The 20,863-nt window shown below is 53.7% G+C and overlaps 1 protein-coding gene across 2 annotated transcripts; it reads right to left on the bottom strand.

Annotated features, from left to right (window-relative positions):
• Positions 1-13,824: 13,824 nt before the first annotated feature.
• Positions 13,825-17,131, bottom strand: LOC103723571 (glycosyltransferase BC10-like). Of its 2 annotated transcripts, XM_039117142.1 has the most exons (3): positions 16,842-17,131; positions 15,893-16,600; positions 13,825-15,019 (listed from the first exon to the last, which is right to left on the bottom strand). In XM_039117142.1, the coding sequence occupies exons 2-3, from the start codon at positions 16,415-16,417 to the stop codon at positions 14,378-14,380; spliced, it is 1,167 nt and encodes a 388-aa protein (XP_038973070.1). In that variant the 5' UTR covers positions 16,418-16,600; positions 16,842-17,131; the 3' UTR covers positions 13,825-14,377. The 2 variants fall into 2 exon arrangements, with proteins under 2 accessions (XP_038973070.1, XP_026655949.1); XM_026800148.2 differs by having other exon boundaries at positions 15,893-17,131.
• Positions 17,132-20,863: the final 3,732 nt, after the last annotated feature.

Raw genomic sequence — 20,863 nt, 5'->3', positions numbered from 1 at the left:
TACTGCTATGTTTTTAATCCCTGTTGATCAAAAATTTTATTCCTACGTCATGATTTCGATGATCATTTTATATTTAATTTCTTATTTTATACACGTCTGACCGTACATAGAATTGATAAACTTACATGCAGAGACAGAAATAACTTTATACAAATGCAAATTATGTACAGAAATTAATAAAGTACTATTTATATAAGGATTAAATATAAAAGGATAGAAAATGGCAAGCAAACAATGGACCTGGTTTCCAGTTCCGCCATAATATTTTTTTTTTTTGGTACTCTAAGCTGTTTCCGGGGTGGACGTTTAGGAGGTTGGTCATTCCTTGCCCTGCTCACCTGGCAATCGATGTTGATGTATATTAATCGATGAAGTGAGCATTTTAATATTTGTTTTTCCATAACAGCTTGGAAACAGTCCACATCCTATGGTCAAGCTGAAAACACTGCATTCGGGTTTCATGAACATTGCCGCCAAGCACTGTTGAAAGATACCTGAATATATACTGTTGCTGGTGGTCCAAACCGAGAACGATTGACACGACGGTGTGAACGGGGTTCCGCCTGAGTTGTCTTGGTTGATGCTGGTTGCGCTCCACCTTCCGCCAAGGAACCTGCAAACAAGCCTTGCACCACCACCAGGGTGGTGATGGCCCTCCGACGGTCAAGTCAGAGGAGATTGGAGGAGGAGAGATGATAATCACAAGTGGGAGAGAGTGCTCTGGGAGGTATTGCTTACCCCCCCCCTTCTCCCCCCAGCCGCATATATACCTGGCTGGGAGGTCTCTCAGGGAGGTTTGTCGTCGTGGGGCACGATAGAATGGCCACTGACATGGCCGTTACGGGGCGTCGTGGAGCAGCGCTGGGTACGGTCATGGCAGGGCGTAGTGGAGCTCCGCTTTGTACGGTTGATACAGGAGATCGTGGGCAGCATCGGGTACAGCCGTTGCAGGGAGTAGTGGAGCAGGGGGCCGCGGCGTGCCTCTGGAGAACAGCCTGTCGTTATCAAAAGATCTCCGACTCGGGGTCGGAATGTTGGATCATAGGGCAGCCGACCCGGGGTCGGGCTGCGAAGCCGAGGAGGTCCGACTCGGGGTCGGAGTGCTGGATCATAGGGCAGCCGACCCGGGGTCGGGCTGCGGAGCCGAGGAGGTCCGACTCGGAGTCGGAGTGCTGGATCATAGGGCAGCCGACCCGGGGTCGGGCTGCGGAGCCGAGGAGGTCCGACTCGGGGTCGGAGTGCTGGATCATAGGGCAGCTGTAGCTTTCCTGGATACGCGTGCCGATCACGTGGGGCATGGCGGCTCAATTCCCCCATAACAGTAGCCCCCCACTTCCGAGCCTGGAACCAGAAGGGGAACAGGTGAAGGGAGTGATGTTTCGAGATTGCCGCCATCCTTCGGAGAGGCGCGCGCGCTTCAAGCTTCCCGCCTTCTTTATGGCGTATGGCGGTTGCTGCTGACCTGGCAACCTGAGGATTTCGGCGGACATCCTTCCTTAATGGTGTCGATTCGCCTTTGGGGTGCGAGCGACCCTTCGGCGGCCAGGCGTCTTCTGGCGTCATCGAGGTGTCACTTGCCCTTTCGCCTATTTAATCGGGGGCCCTCCCCCGTCCGTCTTCTTCTTTACGGACATTTTCGAGTTTCTCCTTTGCGCTACCATTGTTGCCGCCGAAACGTTCGCTTGCTTTTCCTTTGACGCTCTCGGAGCCGTTCTTCCTCCTCTTCAAGTGAGTTTCCCACTCTTCTACTTTGAGCTCTTCATACTTTTTCTTTTTGTACTAGTGCACCCCAGTCGTTCCGGCCTTTCCCTCCTTCTTGACCCCGTCCTGACCGTAGATTGGCCATTAGGGATGGGCGAAGTGGGAGCAGATAGCATCAAGTCAAAACTGGTCGCCGAGGACTTAGACGGATTTGTGGCTCGGTACCACCTTCCCGAGGCCTGCAATGTCACGCTCCCAGGGCCTGAGGAGAGGATGTCTCATCCTCCTCGAGGGAAGATCGCCATCAATGAGGGCATCCTCCAGGCCGGGTTCCGCTTTCCCCCTTCAGACCTAGTCTTACAGGTGCTCCGGGGTTTAGGAATGGCACCGACGCAACTGGTGCCGAACTCGTGGCGTGCTCTGACGGTCTTCCAGGTTCTCTGTCGCTTGCATGCGATTCCCGCCACCTTGAACGTTTTCTGGGAGCTCTACGGCCTGAGCGGCCACCCCCAGGACAAAGGGTGGTGGTGCTTCGCAGCGCGGCGAGGGTGCGGCCTTGTCAAGGAGGGTCCTACCTCCATTCACCACTGGAAGGAGCGCTTCTTTTTCGTTGATGCAGACCCCTCCTGGGAAATCAGGGCAATCTGGGGGACGCCGGTGAAGTCCCCAATTGGCCTGTCGAAGTTGTCGAGGGAGGAATCCGAGGGCGTCGCCGCCTTGAAGGGGTTGGTCGCCGAGGGCCAGCTTCCCCCGGTGGGCCGCCTTATTTCTGAGGATACCTTGGTGAACGTCGGTTTGAGCTCGGTCCCCACCGACCGTGAGTCCGCCATCGTTTCTTTAGCTCTTTTCTTCTCTTTCGTTCCTTCTTCCTTTCGGTTTCTCAGTCCCTGACCATCCCGTCCTTCTTGCAGAGGTCGACGACGTCATGCGGTCGGTGAAGTCGAAGGCTGTTGGTAGGGCGTCCCTGCTGGAAGCAGTCCGGAGGAGGAAACGAGCTCTTCCGAGCGGGGCCCCACCGGCGAAGAAGTCCCGTAAGGAGATACCTCCGATGCCGACCGACGAGTCCGGGCCCACCGGTCAGGGAGATGTCGTGGGCACCGACCGGCAGCTGACGCTGTATCAGCCCTCCGGTGGTAAGGTTGCCGCTACTCCGGAGGTGCCACCTGAGCCTGCTCAAGACGGACGGGTCGGACGTGATCGGTCCCTGACCCGGCCTTCGACTCGGTCGGCTCCTGATGACTCGAGGAGGGACGCGCCGAGGCCCCGGCCGAGCGGGACCCTATCAATTCCTGGGGCGACCCCCGCCCCGAGCGCGATCAGCCGGACTCTTCCCCAGGCGATGGATAAGGGTAAGGCTGCAGAACCACCATCCGGCTCCGGGGAGAAATCGGGGTCTGCCTTCACTACCGATGGCGCCCGAAATCTCATCGAAACAGTGTTGCTGGAGAAGGACCGTCGGCGGGTCCGGGAGTTGGATGTCTCTGACGTTGGGGCCGCCAGCTGCGTCTGTCTCATGTCGGTGAGTGTTCTTCTGGCCGTCTTTCACCATTTATTGGCTCTGTTGTTCTCCGCCTGACTCCCTTATTTTTCCTATTTCTTAGCTCGCCCAGTACATGATCCGTCTGGAGGAGTGCTACAAGGAACAGGCGGGGCTTTTGGCGAAGGCCGAGGACCGGCTGAAAGCAATGGAAGAGGGAGGCCGGGCTGCGGCAGGCAGGACGACCGGGGACCTCGAGGCGAGGCTCCGGGAGGCCGAAGAGCGGGCACTCGGCTTCGCCGCCCTGGAGGAGCAACTGTCAGAGGCTCGGGAGCAACTCAAAGCCGCCTCGGGCCTCGAAAGCAGGGTCAAGAAGGCGGAGGAACGGGCTGAAAAGCAGTCCCGGAAGATCGCGGACTATCGAGAGCGGTGGGAGAAGGCCCAGCGGTCTGCCGACAACGCCTGCGACCGAATCCGCTCTTTTGAAGCCAAACTAGGCGAACTGGAGTCGGCCCTGGAGAAGTCATGCACGGACGTCCAAGAGCTCCGTTCGCGCCTGAAGGAAGCCGAGGCCGCTCGGGTTGCTACCGAGGCGAAGCATAAAGAGGCTCAGGCTGATCTGCTGAGGGTCTCCTCTGAGGCCGAAGGCCGGATTGTGGCGAAGGTCTTGGAGGCCAAGGCTCAGATTATGGAGCGAGCTGAGGCGGAGCTGGCCGAGAAGAGGGCGGAAATCGGGCGTCAGGCGGTAGAGGCTTATCGCCAGTCCGCCGAGTTCGCCCATGATATGTCGGAGGCAGTGCGGACCTATCGCCAGTCTGACGAGTTTGTCCATGACGCGTCGGACGCGGGGGCCGAAGCCTTCACCTTGGGCTTCGAGGAGGGCCTGGCAAGGGTGTCGGCTAAGTATCCCGAAGTTGACCTGAGCGAGATCTCCCTCCTGGACTCCTCTCCGGCGCCATCGCCTGCTGGTTCTCCTGCTGCTTCCCTACCTCCCGCGGACGAGCCCGGCGTTCCCGACCCGGGAGTTCCTCCAAGCTGACCTCTTGTACCTTTCATTGTCTTTTTTATTTTTGTATGTCGGCGTTTTGCCCAATTGTATGGGCCTCGGCCCTGAAAATTAATGCACGTTGAATATTTCTTCATCTCGCCCTCGTCCTCTTTTTTTTTTTTTTTTTTAGCTCTTGGTTGCTTCTTGCTGACTTTTGATTCCCGAAGTTCTTCCGGCGCTAGGCCAGGCATCCGAGGGTTAAACCTCAGGAAACTCTTCCGGCGCTAAGCCAGGCATCCGAGGGTTAGGCCTCAGAAAATTCTTCCGGCGCTAAGCCAGGCATCCGAGGGTTAAGCCTCAGGAAATTCTTCCGGCGCTAAGCCAGGCATCCGAGGGTTAGGCCTCAGGAAACTCTTCCGGCGCTGAGCCAGGCATCCGAGGGTTAGGCCTCAGGAAACTCTTCCGGCGCTAGGCCAGGCATCCGAGGGTTAGGCCTCAGGAAACTCTTCCGGCGCTAAGCCAGGCATCCGAGGGTTAGGCCTCAGGAAATTCTTCCGGCGCTAAGCCAGGCATCCGAGGGTTAGGCCTCAGGAAATTCTTCCGGCGCTAAGCCAGGCATCCGAGGGTTAGGCCTCAGGAAACTCTTCCGGCGCTGAGCCAGGCATCCGAGGGTTAGGCCTCAGGAAACTCTTCCGGCGCTAGGCCAGGCATCCGAGGGTTAGGCCTCAGGAAATTCTTCCGGCGCTAGGCCAGGCATCCGAGGGTTAGGCCTCAGGAAATTCTTCCGGCGCTAAGCCAGGCATCCGAGGGTTAGGCCTCAGGAAACTCTTCCGGCGCTGAGCCAGGCATCCGAGGGCTAGGCCTCAGGCAACTCTTCCGGCGCTAAGCCAGGCATCCGAGGGTTAGGCCTCAGGAAACTCTTCCGGCGCTGAGCCAGGCATCCGAGGGTTAGGCCTCAGGCAACTCTTCCGGCGCTAGGCCAGGCATCCGAGGGTTAGTCCTCAGGAAATTCTTCCGGCGCTAAGCTAGGCATCCGAGGGTTAGGCCTCAGGAAATTCTTCCGCTCGCTGGTCGGCCAAGGCTGGCGCAAGCCGAAGCGACCGGTCGGGGCTTCCGGCTAGTCTGCTCCCGGGATGATCATCGGGTTAGCCAGGCATCTGAGGGTTGTCAAGCCTCAGGGAAATTCCGCTCGTTGGTCGGCCAAGGCTGGCGCAAGCCGAGGCGACCGGTCGGGGCTTCCGGCTAGTCTGCTCCCGGGATGATCATCGGGTTAGCCAGGCATCCGAGGGCCGAGCCTCGGGAGATTCCACTCGTTGGTCGGCCTAGGCTGGCGCAAGCCGAGGCGACCGGTCGGGGCTTCCGGCTAGTCTGCTCCCGGGATGATCATCGGGTTAGCCAGGCATCTGAGGGTTGTCAAGCCTCAGGGAAATTCCGCTCGTTGGTCGGCCAAGGCTGGCGCAAGCCGAGGCGACCGGTCGGGGCTTCCGGCTAGTCTGCTCCCGGGATGATCATCGGGTTAGCCAGGCATCTGAGGGTTGTCAAGCCTCAGGGAAATTCCGCTCGTTGGTCGGCCAAGGCTGGCGCAAGCCGAGGCGACCGGTCGGGGCTTCCGGCTAGTCTGCTCCCGGGATGATCATCGGGTTAGCCAGGCATCCGAGGGCCGAGCCTCGGGAGATTCCACTCGTTGGTCGGCCTAGGCTGGCGCAAGCCGAGGCGACCGGTCGGGGCTTCCGGCTAGTCTGCTCCCGGGATGATCATCGGGTTAGCCAGGCATCCGAGGGCCGAGCCTCGGGAGATTCCACTCGTTGGTCGGCCTAGGCTGGCGCAAGCCGAGGCGACCGGTCGGGGCTTCCGGCTAGTCTGCTCCCGGGATGATCATCGGGTTAGCCAGGCATCCGAGGGCCGAGCCTCGGGAGATTCCACTCGTTGGTCGGCCTAGGCTGGCGCAAGCCGAGGCGACCGGTCGGGGCTTCCGGCTAGTCTGCTCCCGGGATGATCATCGGGTTAGCCAGGCATCTGAGGGTTGTCAAGCCTCAGGGAAATTCCGCTCGTTGGTCGGCCAAGGCTGGCGCAAGCCGAGGCGACCGGTCGGGGCTTCCGGCTAGTCTGCTCCCGGGATGATCATCGGGTTAGCCAGGCATCCGAGGGCCGAGCCTCGAGACATTCCACTAGTTGGTCGGCCACTTGTCGCTCGCCGCCCATCGGGGTTTCTCTGTGCCCAGCCGCGACCGTGTTTCTCCTCTCCTCCAAGCGTTGCCTGGGGGGAACACGAGAAGGGTATTAAACGCTAATTAATGCGTTACCTGGGAAATCGGATCGCCAGTTGCTGCTGGTGAGGAGTGTTAGTTGAGCGGCCGCGATACGCGGGTTCTTCGAGGAGGATGCGGCCTGGGCGCGAGCGGAGACACGTGGACCTAGGGGTATACGTCACCCGGATCGTCCTGCACAAAGAATGCGATTTAAGGAGAATGACGCTTAGGAAATCGCGGGGAGATACGCCTCGGGAGCCGGAACGGCTCCGGATTCAGTGCGCCTGCATTTATTGGAGCCACCCGTATCGGAACCACCAGGGGGCCGCAGCTTGGCTATAAATACAGGTGCAGGTACGATGGAATTTGCCAAGCCGGAGCTGCAGGTTGCCATGGATCGCGGACCTCCTCCTTGGCATATGACTGAGAGACTCCTGTCGAAGGAAAGGGGAGGCGCTCCCCTTACAACTTCAGCCAACTAGCCGTTTCATCTGGGATCAACAAGGAGGGTCTCCCCGGCGGAACTCCGCTCTAGGCGTTTCATCCGGGATCACATCTCCCCTCCTTGAAGTTCGGCCTCCCGGTTGAGCTCTGCGCCGGACGCTCAATCCGGGACCGCGCCTCCATATACTCTTCCCCCTCGAATCCCTTCTCTTCCCTACCACTGGGGAAGATGGGAATATCCTTTGGAGGCGGCGTTCCCCTGGGGGCAGCGGGAGCTTCTTCTGCGGCGGCTCCTCCTCTTTTTGGTGAGGTGCTGGATGGCGCCTCCGGTTAGAAGCACCCACTTCTGGTGGGACTGCAGCCGCCCTGGGTTGAGGGTTTGGGTCCCCACCTCTTCTTTACTTTCTTTACTCCCTAATTCCCCTCTGGGAATTCCTTGTAATCACACGAGCACGCCACTGTAACCAGAAATTATTGAAATGAAAAGTATTGCACCTTTTTAAATTGTCTTTCTGGCCTTGTTGTTCTACTGGTAATACATCCGCAGGTTAGCGGAATTCCAGCCCCTTGAAATTTCTCGGCCATCTAGGGCTTCCAACTGGTAGGAGCCAGGTCGGTTTACCCAACGAACTTTATACGGGCCTTCCCAATTTGGCGCTAGCTTCCCACCTTCCGTAGGTTGAGATGCCTTAGCTCGCCTCAGCACCAGATCTCCAATTCTGAAAAGCTTCGGTCGGACTTTGGAGTTGTAATATCGGGCCACCCTCTGCTGATACATTGCCATCCGTACCTGAGCCATTTCCCTTGCCTCTTCCAAGAGATCCAAGTTCCCTCGGAGTTGCTCTGAATTGGCCTCGGGTCGGTGCGCGGCCACCCGAGGCGAGGGGAGTCCGAGCTCCACGGGGGCAACGGCTTCCGTGCCATAGGTTAGGCTGAAAGGCGTCTCTCCAGTAGGAGTCCGTTGTGTGGTCCGATACGCCCAAAGGACATTCTCGAGTTCCTCGACCCAAGCTTGCCCCGTCCGGCCGATCTGCGCTTTGATACCTTGGAGGATTGTCCGATTTGTGACCTCGGCCTCGCCGTTGGTTTGGGGATGCGACACGGATGTGAACCGATGCTCGATCCCGAATTCCTCGCAGAAGTCCCGGAAGTGCTTGTTATCAAACTGTCGACCGTTATCCGAGATGAGGACCCGAGGTACTCCAAATCGGACAATGATGTTCTTCTTCACGAACTTCCGGACTTGTGCCTCCGTGATGGTGGCCAGTGGCTCTGCCTCCACCCACTTGGTGAAGTAGTCGATGGCGACAATCAAAAATTTCCGCTGGGCCGAAGCGACGGGGAATGGTCCGAGGATATCCATTCCCCACTGTGCGAAGGGCCAGGGCGCGGTGATTGGCGCCAAGGGGACAGAGGGGACTCTCTGGACGTTGGCGTGGCGCTGGCAGGCGTCGCATTTCCGCACGTGGTCCTTCGAGTCCTCCAACAAGGTCGGCCAATAGTAGCCTTGCCTCATGATCTTATGCGCCAAGGACCTAGCCCCCAAGTGCGATCCGCAGATGCCTTCGTGGACTTCGCCGAGGGCGTAGGCCGCTTCCGCGGGGCGGAGGCACCTTAAGAGGGGGGCGGTAAACGAGGTCCGATACAGCCTCCCTTCATAAAGTACGTAGTGGGCGGACTTCTTTACAAGCCGCCGGGCCTGATCTTCGTCTTCAGGGAGGATTCCTTCGGCGAGGTAGGCGACGAGCGGGTCCATCCAAGACGGCTCCGGATCAATTGCCATCACCGCTCCAGCCCCGTCAATGCTCGGGGCATCCAGGGTCTCCAGGTAGATTGCCCTCGACAAGTTGTGCGCGTCTGCGTCCACTAGGCGGGACAACCTGTCGGCCCTGGCATTTTCGCTCCTCGGGACCTGCTGAATGTCAACACTGCCGAGGTCGGGAATGAGTGTTTGCACCTTCCGGACGTAGCTCTGCATGGTCGGGCTCCGCGCCTCGAACTCCCCTCGAACCTGCCCGACCACCAGCTGGGAGTCGGTGAAGACTTTCAGACGCCGGATGCCGAGCTCCTTGGCGAGTTTGAGTCCCGCGACTAGGGCCTCGTACTCCGCCTCATTGTTGGTCACTGGAAATCCGAACCTCAAGGCATACTCGGCTATCACTCCATCGGGATTGGTGAGGACCAGCCCAGCCCCTCCACCTTCAGGGTTCGACGACCCGTCAATGTGGAGCGTCCAGATCGGGAGATCGAGGCTGGGTGTCTCCGGCGGCTTAGGTTCCGCCTCCTGCACAGTGCACTCAGCGAGAAAGTCCGCGAGCACCTGGGCCTTGATGGCTGGTCGGGGCTGGTAGCGGATGTCGAACTCACCAAGTTCTACTGCCCACTTCACCAGCCGTCCCGCATTCTCTGGATTGCTGAGAATCTGCCGCAGTGGTTGATCGGTCAAAAGGGTGACAGAATGAGCCTGGAAATAGGGGCGAAGCCTCCTGGTCGCAGTCAGCAGCGCGAAGGCGATCTTCTCAGCCTTCGTGTACCGCGTCTCGGCATCCCGGAGGACTCGGCTGATGTAGTATACAGGCTTCTGAAGTCTTGCCTCTTCCCGAACCAGTACTGCGCTGACTGCGGTTGGGGAGACCGCCAGGTAAAGGTAGAGCATCTCCCCCTCTTGCGGCTTGGACAGCAGGGGAGGAGACGCCATGTACTCCTTGAGCTGGTCGAACGCCGCATGACATTCGGCCGTCCAGAGGAAGTCTTTTGGGCGCTTCAACACCTTGAAGAATGGTTGGCAGCGTTCGGCCGACTTTGCCACAAATCGTCCGAGCGCGGCGACCCTTCCAGCGAGCTCCTGAACCTCCTTCACTTTGGTCGGAGGGGACATATCTTGGATGGCTTTGATCTTGTCCGGGTTGGCCTCGATCCCGCGCTGGTTGACAATGAAACCGAGGAACCTCCCGGCCGAAGCACCAAAAGCGCACTTCGCTGGGTTTAGCTTCATGCGAAACTTTCGCAAGGTGGTGAAAGTCTCCTCCAGATCTGCAATGTGCTGGTCTGCATGGCGGCTTTTTACCAGCATATCGTCCACGTACACCTCCATATTCCGGCCGATCTGCTCCTTGAAGATTTTATTGACGAGGCGCTGGTAAGTGGCGCCAGCGTTCTTCAGACCGAAGGGCATTACCTTGTAACAGTACAGCCCCCGGTCTGTTATGAAGGCAGTTTTCTCCTCATCCTGTGGAGCCATCATTATTTGGTTGTAGCCGGAGAAGGCGTCCATAAAAGACAGTAGCTGATATCCGGAAGTCGCGTCGACCAGTTGGTCTATCCGTGGAAGCGGAAAGCTATCCTTGGGGCACGCCTTGTTCAGGTCGGTGTAGTCGACGCACATCCTCCACTTCCCGCTCGCCTTCCGGACAAGTACGACGTTTGCCAGCCACTCGGGGTAGCTCACCTCTCTTATGAAACCTGCCTCCAAGAGTTTGTCTACCTCCTGGTCGACCACCCGGATCCGATCCGGGGCACAGTGTCTCTTCTTTTGCTTTACTGGTCGGTGGGTCGGGTCGACGTTGAGGGCGTGAGAAACGACCTCCGGGTCGATCCCAGGTACATCGGCCGCCGACCAGGCAAACACATCTGCATTGGCTCGGAGGAATTCCACTAACCGGAGCCGAGCTTCCAAGTCGAGGTTGGCACCGACCCGGACCGTGCGGTCCGGGCGGCCTTCTTCGAGGGGAACTTCGATTACGCCCTCGGCCGGCTCCCCGTGCCGCAAGGCCACTTCGTCTCTGGCGTCAAGTGACTCGACGCTTAGGGCCTCCATGGGCTTCTTCCCTTTGAGAGTTGCTAGGAAACACTGCCGTGCGGTCGGCTGGTCACCTCGGACCTCTCCAATCCCGGCCGCTGTGGGGAACCGCATGAGCAAATGGTAGGTAGAAACCACCGCGCGAAGGGCGTTCAGTCCGGGTCGTCCGAGGATAGCGTTGTAGGCCGAGGGGACACGGACGACCAAGAACCCGAGCCGCACCGTGGCTTCTGCGGGTGCAATGCCCGCAGTCACAGGCAGCTCGATGACACCTTCGGCCGAGATAGCGTCTCCAGTGAATCCTATGAGGGGGGTGGATGTTTTGTGCAACAATTGTCGGGAAAAGCCCATCTTTTGGAAGGCCTCGTAATACAAAATATCAGCTGAGCTTCCACTATCCACAAGAACACGCCTTACATCATAGTCCGCCATAGTGAGAGAGATCACCATGGCGTCATCGTGGGGAGTCTGAACCCCCTTTACATCTTCATCACAAAAAGTGATTACATTTCCGACCCGCTGCCTCTTCGCGACGGCCACTCCTGATACTTCCGCCGAGCCCCCTGCGTTCCTCACGGGCCGAGAGCAGCCCCCAGTGATGGTGTGGATCACTCCCGCAACGGGTCGATTCTGCTCCCGAGGCTCCTGAGGGGCCGGGTCGGCTGGACGCGGGTCTGCGGGGGGACGTCGGTCGTTTACATATCGACCGAGACGCCCTCGGCGAATGAGAGCCTCGATCTCGTCCCGAAGCTGGAAGCAGTCTTCGGTATCGTGGCCGTGGTCTCGGTGGTACTCACAGTACGCCCGAGAAGGCTTCCTCCCAGGGATCTTCTTCATCTGCCTCGGGACCGGGAGGTCCTCCCGCCCCTTGACCTCCATGAGGATCTGGGCCCGGGGGGCCAGGAGTGGGGTGTACCGGTTGAAGCGTCGGTGCGGAGAACGAGGGCGTGTGGCGCCGTGGTTCCTTGCTGGTGACGGGCTTCTGCGCCGGCGTTGAGGCGTCGGGCTCCTCCTCTGGGGTGCCTCTTTTCGCCTTTTCTTCCCGGGCTTTAGAGGGGCCTCGGCGGCCTCCTTGTTCCGGTGGGAGGCTGCCTCCTCGGCGTCTGCATACTGGTTTGCCCGAGACAACAGCTCCGGGAAGCTCCGCGGCAGGCGTTTGTCCAGGGAGAAGGTGAGTCTGCCCTTCCGGAAGCCTCGCTTCAGGGCTGAGAGAGCCACCTCCTGGCTCAAATTCCGGACCTCCAGTGTTGCCTTGTTGAAGCGGGTGAGATAATCCCGCAGGCTCTCTCCCTCGTTCTGCCGGACATCGAAGAGGGAGTCGGAGACCAGTCTTCGCCGGCTACTGACGGCGAAATGGCTGATGAAGAGACGGGTGAACTGGTGGAAGGACTGGATGGAATTAGCCTCCAGGCCGGCGAACCACGCCCTTGCCGGGCCGCGGAGGGTCGCCGGGAAGGCCTTGCAGAGGAGAGGATCCGATGCTCCATGGAGGAGCATAAGAGTCCTGAAACTCTCCACGTGGTCCCGTGGGTCCGCCGCCCCGTCGTAGGGTTCGATCGCCGGCATTTTGAACCCCGGCGGGTTTAGGGTTCGCAGGATCCTTGAGGCAAGCGCCGGCTGGGAGGAGATTTCCAAGTCGGCGAAGGGATCTTTGGAGTGGCCCTTCAGGACCTGGAGCTGTCTGTGGAGATCGTCCACCCGCCGGTCCAGGGAGCGCGACCGGTGGGCGGGAGACAAGGAGCGGCGCGAGGGGGACCGACTGGAGTGCGGGCCCCTCGAGGACTGGGGTGTCTGAGAACGCGCCCGGGTCCGCCTCTCGTACCCCGCGCAGCTCCGATGAGAAGGTCCTGGCAGAATGGACCGCACTCGAGAATCCTCCCCGCGCCGGCGCTCCTCTCCATGGGAGAGGAAGGAGCGCGGGTTGTGAGGAAGAGGCGAGTGCTCGGGGAGCAGCGGCTCCTGAGCCCGCTGCGGCACCCGAGAGATCACACCCTGCAGATTCTGCACTGCCTCCGCGAGGGTGCGAACCTGCTGGGCTAGCTGGTCGAACTGAGCAGGTTCGACCGTCTGAATGGGAGGAGAAGCGGTGGAATGCTGCTGAGAGTGTGTTGGGGACGCAGCAGCCTCCCGGCCAGAGGCGCGAGAGGCTCCGCGACCGGAAGCATTGGAAGCTCCGCGACCACCTCGCCGTGCCATTACGATCGTTCTGAGATTCGGCCCTTCCTCTAGCGCCAACTGTTGCTGGTGGTCCAAACCGAGAACGATTGACACGACGGTGTGAACGGGGTTCCGCCTGAGTTGTCTTGGTTGATGCTGGTTGCGCTCCACCTTCCGCCAAGGAACCTGCAAACAAGCCTTGCACCACCACCAGGGTGGTGATGGCCCTCCGACGGTCAAGTCAGAGGAGATTGGAGGAGGAGAGATGATAATCACAAGTGGGAGAGAGTGCTCTGGGAGGTATTGCTTACCCCCCCCCTTCTCCCCCCAGCCGCATATATACCTGGCTGGGAGGTCTCTCAGGGGGGTTTGTCGTCGTGGGGCACGATAGAATGGCCACTGACATGGCCGTTACGGGGCGTCGTGGAGCAGCGCTGGGTACGGTCATGGCAGGGCGTAGTGGAGCTCCGCTTTGTACGGTTGATACAGGAGATCGTGGGCAGCATCGGGTACAGCCGTTGCAGGGAGTAGTGGAGCAGGGGGCCGCGGCGTGCCTCTGGAGAATAGCCTGTCGTTATCAAAAGATCTCCGACTCGGGGTCGGAATGCTGGATCATAGGGCAGCCGACCCGGGGTCGGGCTGCGAAGCCGAGGAGGTCCGACTCGGGGTCGGAGTGCTGGATCATAGGGCAGCCGACCCGGGGTCGGGCTGCGGAGCCGAGGAGGTCCGACTCGGAGTCGGAGTGCTGGATCATAGGGCAGCCGACCCGGGGTCGGGCTGCGGAGCCGAGGAGGTCCGACTCGGGGTCGGAGTGCTGGATCATAGGGCAGCTGTAGCTTTCCTGGATACGCGTGCCGATCACGTGGGGCATGGCGGCTCAATTCCCCCATAACATATACATTTTAATATTATCCAATTCCTAATTGAAAAAATCCTTTCCTTTGCATAACAACAAAACCTGGTTTCAGATTAAATAAACTGAAATCACCATGCACATGCTCGATGATACTTGAAGTCCTAATTAATAAATTATATAAAAAAAACTATCGCGAGTTTTGTGAAATCATGTTCCACCTTGTGTTCTCTCTTCAATCATTATCTGAGAGTTGGTAGTATATGACAAGCACTGCCAACCTCTTCCAAGGCATGAAACAAATATTTAACCTGTTACCAACATCGAAGAGATCGACACCCACCGGCATTGTAAAATAATGAGACAATGAATGATCGAGTTCGTGCTCACAGATTAGTATCTGAACAAATGCATTAGAAGACCTCGGGTACAAAACCAAAAATAAATGAGGATATTGAATAGGAAACTGAAGTTCCATGTCTGAGACCTTCTCATCCTCCATTAAGCAGCTTCGGGACTGCCTGCCACCTAATCTGCTACTGTGCTACACCATCCACCAGAAAAAATGATCCAAGACTCATCCTCTAATTCAAATACAGAGGCAGCAAGGATGCCACAGGGGTAGTATCAGAATGATTCGACCCTGATCAGTCAGAAGTGGATGAAGCGTCTCCCGAAGGCAATAAATCAGAGTGCCGAACAAAGGAAGTCAGAAACCCATTACTGATGAAGTGAGGTTGAGTAGGGATTCCAGTGCATTTGGAGCAAACTTCCTTGCAAAGAGGAAGCAGATTGAAGTCGGCCTCGAGTTATACATACAGAAGGTCCCATTATTTCTTATTGCCTGAATGAACTCCGCTGTAATGGTTGGAGCACCATATCTTGCCGGGTGAGGCCCTCCCCTTGACCAGTCAACCCAAGTCACGCTCCGGTTCGCATTCAGAGACCCATGGAACATGTTCAGGTAAGTCGGGATGTAGTGCTCATCAGGATAGCAAGAGGGCCTACAGTATTTCCTGAAGAGGGTATAGTACTTATAGTCTGCAACTACGGTCACAGCCAATTCACGGTTGAGTTCGAACCACTCAGACCCTTTTCTCCATTGATAGAGTTTGATATGAGGGGCCATGTACCGGCTGTAACGGCCACGGCCCTGTGGGGAATCCTCATCATAGGATTCAACGAAGCTGTGCTCCGAGTTTATGAGGTACTCATAAACAGTGGGGAAATTGTATACTGGAATGCAACTCTCAGAGAGCAAAACAAACCGCTCATTGGAGAAATCCAGGAGAGCATTGGCCAAGAGACGCTTCTCTGCATCTACTAGTGAAACTGAGCCCCATGAAACCTCCTGCATAGCAGAAAGAAAGAATAAGGCTAGTTAGATCAAATGCAAGCAACAGGCTTTCATTCAAAATTATCTGAAATCAATCACAAAGACTTTGAAAAATAATGTACATAATGATTTGCATCATTATTGGGCCCCTTTTTCTATCTAACCACGTTGTCGTTTTTTCATATAGTTATGATAGTTTGCTATTTTGATCGATTTATTTTATGCTGGCATTTCACAACCTCTTGCCAATTATTATAGTGATGATGTATCTGGAACACTTTGGAACTTCACTTTCATTATCATACGAAGAACAAGGCCTGTCTGCAACTGTAGTTAGAATAAGTTCATGTGGATCATACATTTTAAATTGCACTTGTGTAATACTAGCATTCCAAGAGACACTTGTTTTTTCTTTAAAAAAGAAAAAATGCTAACTATCTTGCCTGCTCGAATCCTTCTAATGCAGATGACCCTGAATGCTAATAATAACCTTCTTCAAAACATCATTCATTACAGGAATTTTATTGGCTCCACACATATAAATTGCATTATAATGTCCACATTTACAACGGCAAGTACCTATTCACTATTGGATATAAAGTAATTCAATATAAGAAATAATATTAATCTGTTTTAAGTTTCAAAAAGCAGAATTCAAAGTATATAATTATTGCATTATGAGGTACTATTTGATCACAAAAGAAAATGAAACTACATGCATTACAACAAATCACTTGCAACTAGTGAACTTTGAAGAAAAGACAGAGATTCTATTTCCCAACAGCGCCATTAAATCATAAACCATGGCAATGTTGTCATCTAAGTAAGTATTCAAGAGAAATGGTCGACAATTCAGAAATATAGAAGAAAACCAAATTATCATCTTACCCCGCTGGGGATTTGGCGGCCATAGAAGGCAGAATCCTCGGAGACATTGAGCTTGTAGTCGGGAAGTGCATGTACATAAACCGAGTACAGCCCTTTATGGCCTTTGAAGAACTTGTCCCACAGGGGCACAAACGGCAGAGGACCTCGTGTCATGAACATGAAGGCCACCTTGGGCACCCTCTCGAAGGGGTAATCCTCCATCTTGGGCACCATCGTCGCCCTCCAGAAGAGCTCATCATCGGTCATGCTATGCATCAAATGCGTCGGTTTCACGAAACTCTTGATGCTCAAGCAATTCTTGTCACAGTTCGCCGCGAACATGTTCGTCGGAAAGAAGAGATCGGCCTGCGAAGTGAAGTACTTGTTGAAATGGGCGCTCACCGACAGGCCCAACACCGCACCCGCCATGAAAACAACCAGAATGGAGACAAACTTCATCAGACCAATCGACCAGCCCTTCCTCGGTGTCGCAGGGAAGTAATCTGACTCCTCGTCAGCCAATTTGCTGTTCAATATCGGCTTCATCTGCCTCCACGTACACCCGATTCCAGCCCTTAAATCCCTAGTTGTCCTCCGATCGCCTTCAATTTACCCTCAATCCCAAGCCGGGTCGCCAATTGTGGATAACAAATGCCCAGTCGCCAAATGGAACGATCAACAACAGCTCCAAGCCAACGGGACAATCAATACAGGAGATAAAAATCGTCCCTTTAGCTCCAAAGATGATGGAATGAAGAACCGAAACAATGAATTAGAAATCCAAAGAGAATCACACGAATCAGCAAAGAATCGAACAACCTAGGAATCCCAAGCCAGAACTCCGAATCCAAAAAAGGAAAGTAAAAAACGAATTTTGATAGAGATTTCCAAACAAAATAGGAGGATCGCAGGCGGCCGGAGTGGGCCCAAATCGAAAACCCGAGGGGTCGAGATCGAACGCGAAACTGACCTCAAGAGGAACAGGAACCGATCAAATCCACCCCCTCTTCCCCTCTCCTCGATCAAATCTAGGGCAGGGGAGCCTCGGCGAAACCGACTAGATCAGGCCGAGGGGAAGAAGGGAAGGGGTTTAAATAGGAATCTCCGCTCCCTATCTCTCTGTCTCTGTCTGTATCTCCACCCCCACCCGGTCCCGCCCCCCTCTCACACCGTCTCGGTCTCGTCGTGAAATTTTTAGAGAGATAAATAAATGAAGAGAGAGTAAAAGAGCGAGAGAGAGCCGAGAGCGAGGCGAAACGGTCCTTCGATGGGAAAATCGAGGAAGGCGGAGAGCGGGCGAGATCTGGGGGAATTAAATGAACCGAGTTTTGATTTTTCGACCCAGCTGGCAAGCCTCATGACTGCGTGTGGGCCCCGCAAAATTCGGGATATAGTTACGTGGTGCGGAAGCGGGTGCCGATTAATTCAGTGTCCGGCGTGTTCGACGCTGGCGGTATCAGCGAGAGACATGTGTGCTGGGTTGTCGTGCTAACCATCGTTACAAGTTTGGAAAACCATCGTTACAAGTTTGGAAAACCATCAAAGAAGCATGTGACCTCGGAGCCTTATCATTGATGATAGGAGGAGTTTGTTCTTGTCGTCTAACAGCCTCTTTTGGACATTTGGTGTTTTTATTTAATAACAAAAAAGCAGCACGCCCCGGAACTTAAACCAAGTGAAACCTTGAATAGATTTTTGGTTCCCGGTTTACCACTGAGCAAAACATGCTCAAAGTCTGCGCTTTCGGTCCATAGATAGCCACTAGTTTGGTGCTTGCAAGTAGGGGTATATATAGGTTGGTCAGACCAGACCATTAATAATCCTAATTCAACCTAATTTTTTGTTTGGATTCTAATGTTGGATCCAGACCCAACCCAATAAAAAATCAGATCGAGTATACACGGTTAAATTTCTGACCCAACGGATTATTAAGGTTGGATCGGATCCATGTATAACCCGATCCTACCCAAAAAAATTCAGGTCCAAGTTGGTTTTTTTTGCAATATGTGAAAACTACATAATGACAAATGTGAAGAAAACTAAGATTGGAGGAAAGATGCTCTGTATTCTTTCATTATATTGATACATGCTTTGTTCAATATATACAAGAGTTTGAAATAATCAATGGCTACAATTAAGGGCTAAAGAAAGAAAGAAACAAAAGAAAGAAAGAAGTAAATGGGAGATATAGCTAGCTGTTGGAATAGCTAGTCGTTGCTTCCTGCTAGAATAGCTAGTTGTTGCTCTGCTAGCCTGTCATACATTAAGAATAGTTAGCCGTTGCTCTGCTAGCCTGTCATACTTTAAGACTCCCTCTCAACGTGGAGAGTGTATGTTATGCACACCCAGCTTGTGGATGAGAAAATTAAACTGATCAGAACCTAATGCTTTTGTGAAAAGAACACCAATCTGATGCTGAGAAGAAACATGAAGAGTGGGAACGATACCAGCTTGCAATTTTTCGCAAATGACATGACAGTCAATTTCTATATGTTTAGTTCATTCGTGGAAGACGGGATTCGCAGCAATGTGCAAGGCAGCTTGGTTGTCACAAAATAAGAGAGCAGGTTGGGGATGTTGGATCTAGAAGGTTTGTAGAACAGTTAACAAACAAGTAAGTTCGCAACAAGTGAAAGCCATTACGCGATACTCAGCTTCTGCCAAAGAACGAGAGACAGTACTTTATTTCTTTGATTTCCAAGAAATAGGAGAATCACCAAGGAAAATGCAGTACCCGGTGATAGACCGGCGAGTATCATGACAACCAGCCCAATCTGAGTCACAAAAAGCCTTCAAATGTAGAGGAGAAGATGAAGGAAAAAATATTCCTTGACCTGGGGGTCCCTTTGATAAAACGAATAACCCATGTAGCTGCATCCATGTGAGGTTGACGAGGGCTATCCATAAATTGACTGAGAATCTGAATAGCATAGGATAGGTCCGGGCGGGTAATCGTGAGATACAGTAAACGACCAACTAGTCGGCGATAACTTGTGGGATTACCTAGAGAGGGGCCATCTATCTTGGTGAGCTTCAAATTTTGAACCATGGAAAAAGTGACAGGTTTGGAGCCAAGAAGACCACAATTTGCAACAATTTCCAAAGCATACTTGCGCTGGCATAAAGAAATTCCTTTGGAAGTACGAGCTACTTCTAAACCCAAGAAATATTTGAGAGGACCCAGATCTTTAGTCTTAAAATGACTATAAATAAAGGCTTTGAGGTCAGCAATAGAAGCATTATCATTGCCAGCGATGATAATATCATCGACATAAACAAGAAGAGTTGTAAAAGAAGTACCGTGTGCCTGTGTAAAAAGGGAATGATCACATGAGGCTTGTATAAAGCCATGCTCTTGAAGAGTGCTGGAGAACTTAAAGAACCACTGCCAAGAGGCTTGTTTCAAGCCATAAAGGGATTTGTTGAGCCGACACACCTGATCCTCCCCCTGACTAGAGAAACCTGGTGGAAGGGACATATATACTTCCTCATGGAGGTCACCATGAAGGAAGGCGTTGGTGACATCAAGTTGGTGCAACTCCCAATTCTTGATAGCTGCTATGGCTAGAAGACACCGGACAGTAGTTAATTTGGCTACAGGAGAAAATGTGTCGTGGTAGTCAAAACCTTCTCGTTGAGTATAACCTTTGGCCACTAAGGAGCTTTGTAATGCTCGATAATGCCGTCAAATTTGTACTTGATTTTATAAATCCACTTGCAGCCGACTGGATGCTTGTTAGGGGGAAGAGTAGTGATTGTCCAAGTATTGTTCTCCTCAAGTGCTCGAATCTTAGTAGCCATGGCATCACGCCAGTGAGCATGTTTAACAGCCTGCTGAAAGGTGCGAGGTTCGATATTGGAAGATATAGCTAAAGCAAAAGCACGGTGAGTGGGAGACAAACGATCATAAGAGAGCGATAAAGAAAGATCATGAGGAGTACCTGACTGCTGGAGACCGCATCGTGGTGGATGATTGGGAAGAATGAGCAGATGACGCTGGATGGCAATGATAGTCCTGCAAGTATCCTGGCTGTTGCCGTGGCCGTGAAGATCGCCTTGGGTTGGAAAGGTTCAATGGCAGGTGATGCAAAAATAAAATTGTTCTCCCAAGTGCAGGAGAATCGCACAAGTAGTAAAATCTCGGGAGTCCGAGGTCGAATCCTCAGGGAACGAAATTTATAGATTATTAGCGTAATTTTTAGATTAATTAATTAAATAAATTTGTGGATTAAAATGATGTTTTGATTTTCAGAAATTAAATGCAGAGAATAATAAACACAATTCAATGAAATAAAAATGGTAGGGATCTGGAATCCCCCTTGATGATATTGCATCCAAGGAATAAACTCTATGGTTCTTGATTAAAGATTAAATGTAGGATAGATCTAATCATGGTATATGTTTCATGAACATATGAACTCAATTTCTAAGCATTCATCGTGCTTTCTACGTCTATGACGAATCAAATACTAAAGCAATCCATATATCAATAACCATAATCCATTAAAGATCTATCTATGAAATAACTAAGCATGGATCAAGAACATATCAATAAATATAAATCATTGAAAGCAAAAGTTTAGAATTTACTTCAAAGAGAAATACATCAAAGGTTCCTCCATCACCCTTCCTAGGACTTTAGCCTTCCATTAAAAACTTTAATCCCCCTTTCATTTTCTTTCTTTCTTCTTTTTTTTTTCTTTTATTTTCGAAAACAGGGCCTCCCCTGTTTCCCTTCTCTGTTTTTTTCTTTTCAATAACAGGGACTCTCTTTTTGAATGGGCCCTCCCCCTGGTTCACCGAATGGGGGATATATATAACAACTCTCCCCCCAACCGAGAGAGGTGTCAAGCTGGCCTTCGATCCCTTCTTTGCACGCGGTGGAGATGACCGGATAAGGCTGTGGATGCGGGAGAATCGGACGCGGAAACCTTTCGCGGGATGCTAGGGGATCTGATGCACGAGATCATCACGGACGGTTGGCTTGCAGAC

Source organism: Phoenix dactylifera, unplaced genomic scaffold (genome assembly GCF_009389715.1).
Source record: "Phoenix dactylifera cultivar Barhee BC4 unplaced genomic scaffold, palm_55x_up_171113_PBpolish2nd_filt_p 000186F, whole genome shotgun sequence".
NCBI lineage: Eukaryota > Viridiplantae > Streptophyta > Magnoliopsida > Arecales > Arecaceae > Phoenix > Phoenix dactylifera.
The sequence above is the reverse complement of the archived record's forward strand: the minus strand, read 5'-3'. Positions and strand labels throughout refer to the sequence as shown.

Excerpts from the sequence above, each read along its gene's own strand:
- LOC103723571 (XM_026800148.2), bottom strand. The coding sequence starts at position 16,417 with ATGAAGCCGATATTGAACAGCAAATTGGCTGACGAGGAGTCAGATTAC. Across the intron at positions 15,020-15,892 it reads GCCGCCAAATCCCCAGCGGG|GAGGTTTCATGGGGCTCAGT; the intron begins GTAAGATGATAA and ends TCTGCTATGCAG.